At 40.2% G+C, this 10498-nt stretch overlaps 1 protein-coding gene across 1 annotated transcript; it reads left to right on the top strand.

The window, feature by feature from the left end:
- Positions 1-684: 684 nt before the first annotated feature.
- On the top strand, positions 685-1551 carry LOC113330836. Its single transcript, XM_026577643.1, has one exon. The coding sequence runs from the start codon at positions 685-687 to the stop codon at positions 1549-1551; it is 867 nt and encodes a 288-aa protein (XP_026433428.1).
- The last annotated feature ends 8947 nt before the right edge of the window (positions 1552-10498 follow it).

The following is a 10498-nucleotide window of genomic DNA, read 5'->3' on the forward strand; positions in this document are numbered from 1 at the left end:
GGCAAGAAAATGGTTCTACAACCTCGCACCAGGAACAATCAACAGTTATGAGACTCTAGTCGAAGCCTTCCTTGAGACATACATGCACAACAGCAGACCTCGGCCCAGGGTCAACAGGTTATTCACCTTGGCCCGACGGTTCAGATAACCTCTCAGATCATTGACCGATAGATGGAGAAATTTGTGTACAGAAATTAGGAAAGTACCCGTCGACCAGCAGATATTCGGGTTTGAAAACGCACTTGGGAGGTCGGATCCCATCTGGATAGCCATGTTCACTGAAAAACCACAAACATTGAAAGAAATGAGGAAAATGCAAGAACATTTCATCGCCCTAGAAGAAATTCAGGAAGAGTCAAGGGATAGGGGAGTGCAAGAGGCTAGTGCGGCGCCCGAGTCAACATCGGACGATGTTCAAAGGCGACACGAGAAGAGACCGAGCCAACCTACGCGAGGAAATGGGAAGAAGGAATGGGTGGCTAAAGGAAAGAGGGCACGAGGCGAGAATGTACCCCTTTGAATGCACCACTAGAAGAAATCTTCAAAGAGGTAGAAAAAAGGAGTGACATCATATACCCAGCTTCAAGAGGGGTACAGTTCGAGGAGACTAAGGATCGCCCGGAATATTGTCATTATCATCAATATTGAGGCCACTCTACAAATAACTGTCGAGAAGTGAAAGACATGGTGCAACACCTTATTAGAGATGGTTATCTGAGGCAGTTCGTCCGACACCCAGCCCAGGCAACGGTAGCGCCCGATGCACCAGTTCATCAGGTCCGGATCGACAGATCCACACAGTTTGTCAACACGATTTCCCATTCCGCCACTCAAGCATACAATCTGAATCCTAGAATCATGTCAAGAATCCACAAAAAAGATCTTAATGGGAAGGAAATTTTCAGTGTAGCAAAAGCTTTGCCGATGGAATCCTGGATGATGCGTCCCATATTTTTCTCGGCTCAGGATGTCCCGATGAACGGCCAAGCTCACAGTGATCCCTTGGTTATCACCCTACTGATTGAGGAATGGGGGGTAAGAAGGATTCTAGTAGATAGTGGGAGCTCAGTCGAAGTACTCTTCTACGATACATTCAAAAGGATGGAGTTGTCAGATGATATACTTGTCCCATCGACATATCGTATCTATGGTTTTAATGGGACCGTAACCATCCCAAAGGGCGAAGTAACTCTAAGGGTATCGTATGGAGGTGGTTACCTAGATACTTTAACCACATTCTGCGTGGTTGATATCGCCTCGCCCTATGAAGCTATAATCGGAAGACCATGGATCACGGGAATCAAAGGAGTGGCATCGGCCTATCATCAAAGGCTACGATTCCCAACATACAAGGGGATAACCGAGGTCGTAGGAGATCCACAGGCAGCCCGACGGTGCATGCAGGTCGATGCCCAGATAAATGAGGAGCGGCGAGCACGACAAAGGAGAGAGAAGAAAAGGGCTAAAGAAGCAAAAGTCGCAGAAGAACTGGAAAGAGTTATTTCGCAGGCGGTCATGACTTACGAAGCACAAGGAAACGAGCCTTCATAGCAATTAAAGGATACGGCGTCGGTGAAGGAATCAAAACCAAACTTCTCGGCCGTGGAACCTACTCGGGAGATTAATTTGGGAACTGTAGAAGAACCAAGGGTGGTAAGGATTGGGTCTTTACTATCGGACGAACAAGTAAACCATCTCGTGGCGGTGCTAAAGGAAAACATGGACGCATTCGCATGGAACATGCATGATATGAAGGGTATAGATCCGGAGGTATGCTGTCACCATCTAAGGATCGAACCAAGCTTCAATCCAGTCCGACAAAAGATGAGGCGAATCGCACCCAAGCTTGACGCGCAAAATTACAGCTCCAAAGAATATGTTGGAGAGACTCCTCCTCAATCTGACACACACTACATTTAGATGCAAGTTGAAATTTGAATACCTTGAATCCACTCCCAAGTTTGACGCGCAAAATTACACTCCAAAGAATATGTTGGAGAGACTCCTCCTCAATCTGACACACACTACATTTAGATGCAAGTTGAAATTTGAATCTGCTGCGTACCTTATCAAGAGTTGCACATGCACCACGAATAAACTTCCAGTTCTGAGCCGCCAATGAAGGATGCACTACCCTCTTCCATAACAGCCCCGCCTCCCTCAAAATAGGATATTTCTTCCTAATCAACTCCCTTGCCGCCTTGACAGAAAATTTACCATGTAAATCAGGCATCCAAATACGCCTATCCACTCCCATATGAATTTTTGGTAAATCTTGTTGCACCACACCAGCACTTAATAGGAGCTGCAAATGAACTCCTTGAATCTGCCAATCACCTTGCACAATAATATCACATACACGAGCTGATCTGTCTAAGTTCGTGCGATTTAAAACATTAGCTAAGGTTGTATTTCCATACCAAATATCAAAGAATAAAGAAGTATCCCTACCATCACCAATAAAACACTTCGTGTTATTCACCATCTCCTTATGAACCCAACAAAGACCAAGAAGAATAGAAGATTTCACCCCCGCCATCTTAATACGACTATCCCTACAAGTGAATTTGGCTTCCAAAAACCGAGCCCACCTCTTACGAGAAGCTTTTATAGACCACCATAATTTCATCAGCAAAGCTTTATTCATATTTCATCAGGTGTTACCCTTTCAATACCTTTCAACAATACAAAGTACAACCGGCTCAGCAATACAAAGTACAACCGGCTTGAACTCATGCACCAACTTACGTAACTTACTACCCGCTTCCACCTTCGCCACCCCATTAATATTCCAATAGAGAACTCTCATCAGGAAACACTCTTCTTATATTTATGAATAGCTTGTGGAATCTTGCTAGGAATCCTACTTTGTAAAACAGGTGAGACACCCTTTCTAACTCGGTTTCCCAAAGCATTCACTTCAGAGTCCGAATCTGATTTGGAATCACTAAAACGTTGTTGAGAAGAACTAGAACTTGTAAGCAAAACCTTGCTTGGTTTCCTGTAGAATCTGATCCGGTTGTACTTTGTATTCATAGTTCTAACTAATTACCCTTTCAACACAGCTTCATTGCAAGATTAAACTTCACGGGACTGAAGTTCTTTGAGGTAAAAACAGTTTTAATCTCTCAATGGCAGATTAATCCTAATTCTGTTAGGTTTATGACTATGGGAAAAGGTTTCTTTGTTATTATGCTACAAGATGAGGAAACTAAGGAGAGAATCAGACGTACAAAGTGGTTTGTTCAACAGCATGAACTCAAGTTGATGGATTGGTACCCAGGTTTTGATCCTGATCGTCAAAAAACTTCACATACAAACGTATGGGTTCACTTTCCTGGTTTACATGCAGAACTATGGACTGAGAAGAACTTGTTATCAATGGGAAAAGTTTTAGGGACTCCAATTGTGGTTGATCAAAGAACCCTAAATCTGGAGTATGGAAACTTTGCCTCAGTTTTGGTAGATGTGGATTTTGCAAAACATATTCCAAGTAGAATTAAGATAACAGCTGGGGGGAGGACGTTTTGGCAATACTTGGATATCCCAAAATCACCTAAATTCTGAATGAAGTGCTGCATAATTGGTCATAATAATGATGAATGTAGAAGACAACCAAAGAATGATGAGAAATCGTCTAAGGCTGATGCGAAAGGGGAGTGGCAGAATGTGCGTAATAGGAGAAACCGTAAGGTAGGTGCTGGAGAGGATGCAACCACGGCTGGTGAGGGTACAAACGATGTTGTTGTAGGTGTTGGCGCTGCTGTAGGTGGTGTGAACGTTGGTTCTGTTGTGGTTAATGAGGTTGTTAACGGTGTTGGTGATAGTGTGGATGAATCTCTTATTGTAGGGCATGGTAGAGCTGTGGTGAATGGGGTGGTTGAAGCTGGTATAGTGGAGAGTGTTGTTGGTTTGGAGCAAACTGTTCAGCTAGAGAATGAATTAGTGTCTTCTGAAGCCAATCTTCATGCAGCGACTGAAGCTTTTGAGAAGGCTAAGAAGGCGTTTGCTTTGAAAAAGGGTTTGGCTAGTGGGTTGTCAATGGTTGAAATTGCAACCTCATCTAAGTCAACTAAGAGTGGTGAAAGAACTAATCACTCTAATGATAGGAATGAGGCTAGTTCTTATTTTACGCCGGTTGAGGCTGGTAATAAGTCTTTGCAAGACATGGTGGTTGATAATATTGAGGATATCTCAAGCTACAGAGCGGTTGCTGAAGATCATGTTGTAGTTTCTCCTAATAAGTTCAATGTCTTGAATGATGAGTTGGGTGTTGATAATGATGATGCTGAACACTATTCGGGAGGGGGTTCGGATGCTACTGAAAACTCTTCGGGAGGTAGTTCGGATGAAGAGTTGACGCCTGAGAAAGCTTCATCAGGTGTTAAGGGTGTTACGTGGGCGGAAATACCAGTGGATATGCCAAAGAAAAGTAGGAAACCAAGCAGGGTTTTGCTTACAAGTTCTAGTTCTTCTCAACAACGTTTTAGTGATTCCAAATCAGATTCGGATTCTGAAGTGAATGCTTTGGGAAACCGAGTTAGAAAGGGTGTCTCACCTGTTTTACAAAGTAGGATTCCTAGCAAGATTCCACAAGCTATTCATAAATATAAGAAGAGTGTTTCCTGATGAGAGTTCTCTATTGGAATATTAATGGGGTGGCGAAGGTGGAAGCGGGTAGTAAGTTACGTAAGTTGGTGCATGAGTTCAAGCCGGTTGTACTTTGTATTGCTGAGCCTAATATTCGTTGCACTGACAATGTTATGATAAGGTTAAATTTGGCTGGTTATAATAAAAAGGTAATTCATAATTCTACTTCTAGTTCTTTGGGTAATTTGTGGATTCTTTGGGATGATTGTATTGAGGAGCCGGTGGTGATTAATATGTCTAGGCAGGCCATTACGGTTAAAACTGAGGGGGGATTTATCTCTTTTGTTCATGCTAGTTATATTCAAGTGTTTCGAAGGATGCTTTGGAGTCAACTTGCTGCTGTTGACGCAACTACTCCTTGGTTGGTTATGGGTGATTTCAATTGTGTTCTTCGTCAAGATGAAAATAAAGGGGGTAGGGTAACTCGTATCTCTTGTATTAATGAGTTTTCTGATTGGATGGAGGATAATAACTTGTTTGAAGCTGATTCGTTGGGGTCTAAGTTTACTTGGACCAATGGCCAGGCTGGTGTTGGAAGAATTATTAGTAAGTTGGATCGTGATATTATTAATGAACCTTGGTTGTCTAAGTTTTCGAATTGGCGGTGTAAAGCTCTTCCTAGGGAAGTTTCTGACCATTCGACTCTTATTGGTTTTCCTTTTTGTGATCCTCGGCCTAGACGTGCTCCTTTTCTTATTCAGAAGATGTGGTTTTCTCATCCGGATTTTTTGAAGATGGTGGAGTTATCTTGGATGGCGCCGGTGTATGGTAATCATGGTTTTATCTTTCCTTTCAAATTGAAGCGGTTGAAGGAGGCTATCAAGTTATGGAATCAATCTATTTTTGGCAATGTCAATGCTAGATTAAAGCAAGCAACTCGTAAGTTTGAGGTAGCTAGTAGAACTTCAGATGTAGATCCTTTTGATGTTTCTAAACTTAATAATATGAAGGATGCGCTTGTTGAGGTTCAAGATATTCAAAGGCAACATAATATAATGTTAAAGCAAAAATATAGAAATAAGTGGTTGTTGGAGGGATCTAGTAACACTTTTTTCTTTCACAACTCTATTAAAATTCGTAGAAGTGCTAATACAATCTCGGAGCTTGTTGCTGAAGATGGGAGTACTATTACCGATCCGGTTCATCTTAGTGCTCATGTGGTTTCTTATTATCAGGCTAAATTCAATGGTGAGGATAGTCAGGTAAGTGAAACTCTTTTTGATTATGATCATGATTCTATTACTCTGGAGGAGTCTCATATGTTGGATGCTATTCCTACTTGTGATGAGATTAAACAGGCGGTTTTTGATTTGGGAGCTGATAGTGCGCCTGGTCCGGATGGTTTCTCGGGGTGTTTTTATAGACATTGTTGGGAGATTATTCATAGGGATCTGATTTTAGCGGTTACTTATTGCTGGTCTTCTAAAACCATTCCTAATGGGGTTAATTCTAGTCTTATTCTTTTGCTTGCAAAAGTTAGGGGAGCTGCTAGTTTGAAGAACTTTAGGCCGATTGGTTTAAGTAATTTCTTCTTTAAGATTTTTACTAAAATCTTGGCTACGAGGCTTGGTAGTGTGTTGGGTAAGTTGGTGTCTGAAGAGCAAGTGGCTTTCATGAAGGGAAGGAATATCCATGAGAATATTAGTTTAGCTTCTGAGATGGTGAATGAATTGCACATCAAAAGTAAGGACGGTAATTTGGGTTTGAAGCTTGATATCTCTCAGGCTTTTGATACTGTGAGCTGGTCTTTTGTTCTTGAAGTTTTTAGAAGGTATGGTTTTTTCTGAAGATTGGTGCTCTTGGATTTGGAACATTCTGAATTCGGCGCGTATTTCTATTCTTCTTAATGGTAGTCCGGAGGGTTACTTCAAGATTAATAGGGATTTACGGCAGGGGACCCTCTTTCTCCTCTTATTTTTGTTTTGATTGAGGATGTGCTTAGTCGCAACATCACTGCACTCTTTCAGACTAAGGATATGTCTTATATGGTTAAGCGTAAGGGTATTGCTCCAACTCATTTATTTTTTGCTGATGATATTATGATTTTTTGCAAGGGAAATATGAAGAGTGTGAAAAATTTGGTGAAACTTTTGGAGAATTACCAGCAAGCATCAGGTCAGAGGGTTTGTAGGGAGAAGAGCAAGATTTACTTTGGTGGTGGGACTTTGAGTAGGCGCCAGACCATTGCTACATTCTTGGGTATGGCAATTTCTAACTTTCCTGATAGGTATTTGGGAGTTAAAGGTGATGCCGGGAGTGGTAAAGTATAGTCACATTAGCAACGTTGTTGATAAGTTGAGGGATCAACTTTCGGTTCTGAAAGGTAAGATGTTATCTTTTCAAGATAGAGTTGTGCTTGTTAAGAATGTTCTTTCGAGCTATTCCATTCATAACATGGCTGTGTACAAATGGCCGGTAAAATTCACTCTTCAATGTGAGCGTGTGATTCGTAATTTTCTGTGGTCGGGTGATTCTAATATTTCTAGAGCTTTTGTAGTAGGTTTTGATAAGATTTGTAGTCCTTTAAAGGAAGGTGGTCTTGGGATCACTAGCCTAAGGACTATGAATAAAGCTTTGCTGATGAAATTGTGGTGGTCTATAAATTCTTCTCGTAAGAGGTTGGCTCGGTTTTTGGAAGCCAAGTTCACTTGTAGGGATGGTCTTATTAAGATGGCGGGGTAAAATCTTCTATTCTTCCTGGTCTTCGTTGGGTTCATAAGTAGATGGTGAATAACACGAAGTGTTTTATTGGTGATGGTAGGGATACTTCTTTATTCTTTGATATTTGGTATGGAGATACAACCTTAGCTAGTGTTTTAAATCGCACGGATTTAGACAGATCAGCTCGTGTTTGTGATATTATTGTGCAAGGAGATTGGAAGATTCAAGGAGTTCATTTGCAACTCCTTTTAAGTGCTGGTGTGGTGCAACAAGATTTACCAAAAATTCATATGGGAGTGGATAGGCGTATTTGGATGCCTGATTTACAAGGTAAATTTTCTGTCAAGGCAGCTAGGAAGTTGATTAGGAAGAAACATCCTATTTTGAGGGAGGCGTGGCTGTTATGGAAGAGGGTGGTGCATCCTTCATTGGCGGCTCAGAACTGGAAGTTTATTCATGGTGCGTGTGCAACTCTTGATAAGGTACGCAACAGATTTAAAATTCAACTTGCATCTAAATGTAGTGTGTGTCAGATTGAGGAGGAGTCTCTCCAACATATTCTTTGGAGCTGTAATTTTGCGCGACAAGCTTGGGAGTGGATTGAAGGTATTTTCAAAATTAAACCTTATTATGATATTATTTCTTCTTACCAAGAGGCACAAAAATCATAGTGGTATTGTTAAGGATCTGTGGTTGGTAGTGAATTTGGTTGTGCGTTCAGAATTATGGTTCACTAGAAACAAAAAAGTGTATGAAAAGAAGAACCCTTGTTGGTCTTTATTTCAAAAACGTGTTTTTAGTTTGATGCAAGAATATTCAGTTCGTATGAAGATTTATATGCATAATTCTTTGGAAGACTTGAGAATTCTGGAGTTTTTTCGAGTTTGGCATAGAAAGGTGAAGTTTACTGATCCTAAGGAGTGTTTTTGGTTTCCTCCTGATACTAATGAATTGCTTTTGTGCACGGATGGTGCCTCAAGAGGTAATCCAGGGGTGGCGGGAGCTGGTGTTGTTGCAAGGAATGCGAATTGTGAAGTGGTTGGTGCAATGTGTATTGGGTTAGGAGTTACTTCTAATTATTTGGCTGAATTTTATGGTATTATTGTGGGTATGGAGTGGGCAGTTCAGTGGGGATATGCTTGCATTGTTATTAGATCAGATTCTACAAGTGTGTTGAAGGCTTTGGAAGAAGATAACGTTCCTTGGTTTGCTAGGCAAAGATGGATGGAGGTTAAAGGTTTATATGTTTCAATTCGTTTTGAACATTCCTTTAGAGAGGCAAACTTTGTAGCTGATGCAATGGCAAAACGTGGTTGCTTGTTAGAGGATGGGGTTGGTTTTCACTTTGAAGGTCGCCCAGTTTTCTTAAGTTCAGTTGAATCTCCAAATGTAATTTATTATCGTTTTAAATAGGTTTTAGGAGTTTTTGGGGTAACTCTGATCTCTTTTCTCCTATTTCTATCTTGTAAATATCTTTTTTATCAATATAATTTCTTGACTTAGAAAAAAAAAAAAAAAAACACTACAGTGTCCATGTAGTCCTTGGACGCTCACCATTACTTGCAATAAAATCATCCATTCTTATACCTATATAAATTGGTTAATCCAATTTTACAAATCAAATTAGGTCTTAAAAGACCAAAATAGAACGATGAAAATATAAATTTAGCACGACCATAAAAAAAGAACAAGAACCCAATAAGAATATGAACCCTAATAAACAAAGCGGATATGAGAGATTAGAACTTTCTTGTTGAGGATAAGATTTGCTGGATTAGAGACTGAGGAAGATCTGAAGAGGATACAGGAAAAGGAGTCGAGACTGATGGGATAACCTTCACCCCGGATAAGAAGAAACTCATTCTATATTAAACACGCCTCCAAATGTAAATCCTACTTTCTAGTGTAATCTGGTAACAATCTAGACCGTCGATTGAGATGGAAACGTTAGCTCACTAGTTTGGTACTCCTCGTCTTGGTTTGTGTCACATGCCCATTTAATCGCCTAAAATTTTCATGGGACATGACCAACAATACTATGTGGTTCAGTGAGTCAATTTCATCCACAAGTACTCAGCCTTGCACACTTGTATCAGCATTTGTCTTCACTTATAAGGCTTTTCGCAACAGAAGTCTTTCTTCGTTCTCTCTAACTTTTCATGCCCCCATAAACATAAGAGGTTTGCCATAATAGACCAGTTTTCTAGCTAACTGTCAGGTGTTACAGCTGCATGTGTAACTGTCATGTATACAGCCTGTACCACTCTTCTTCTTACACCTGTCCTTTTTCTACTGGCTCTCTTGTTGACTATTTTGTCTTGCTGGTCTGTTCTTGTCATTTGTGTAACTTTAAATATTTGTTCTTCTCTCTTCTTTAGTTGTAATGAAAACACATACTTCTGTCTGATTCTTTCTAGGGTTTCTCTCTGTAATTTTTGTTTGAAGATTAATCTTCTTTATCAAGAACATAGTTCTATTATGGTATCATTCGACTGGTAAGATCCTTTTTCCGCTGCCTTTATCATTGATCTTTGATCTTTTCTGCTACTGCTTTGATTTCTTTTTGATCTGCAATGGCTTTTAATCATTACGATTCTCGTATTTCTCAAATTCCTTTAAATCACATCTCCAATATTATTCATTTTAAACTCACTGAAGACAATTTTATCAACTGGAAGAGTGTTCTATTTCCATTGTTAAAGAAATACAAAGTTTCAGGATTTCTTGATGGTTCAATTCTTTGTCCTCGAAAATATACTCAAGAATGGATTGATGGTGATGATAGAGAACTCATCAATCCATCCTACAATAACTGGATTGAAGATGATAATACTTTAATTCTTTGGATTCAATCAACTATCTCCGATTCGGTTCTTCCTTATGTTGTTGGTGCTCATACTGCTAAAGAACTTTGGGATAACACTCAGTTGAGGTTTGCAAGAAGTTCCACCACACATTCAATTCAACTTCGTACAAGATTGCAGTCTTTAAAACTTGGATATGGTACTATGATTGGTTATCTTGGTGAAATCAAGAAGATTGCAGATCAATTAGCTGCTTCTGGATCTCCTGTTTCAGATGATGAACTCGTTGTTACCATCTTAAATGGGATTGGTTCTGAATATCAAGCATTCAGTACTTCAATTCGTATTCGATATCCACCAGTTGATTCCAGAGAGCTTCATAA

Source organism: Papaver somniferum, unplaced genomic scaffold (genome assembly GCF_003573695.1).
Source record: "Papaver somniferum cultivar HN1 unplaced genomic scaffold, ASM357369v1 unplaced-scaffold_119, whole genome shotgun sequence".
NCBI lineage: Eukaryota > Viridiplantae > Streptophyta > Magnoliopsida > Ranunculales > Papaveraceae > Papaver > Papaver somniferum.

Bases quoted from the DNA above. Each gene is read 5' to 3' on its own strand.
- LOC113330836 (XM_026577643.1), top strand. From the start codon at position 685: ATGGTGCAACACCTTATTAGAGATGGTTATCTGAGGCAGTTCGTCCGA.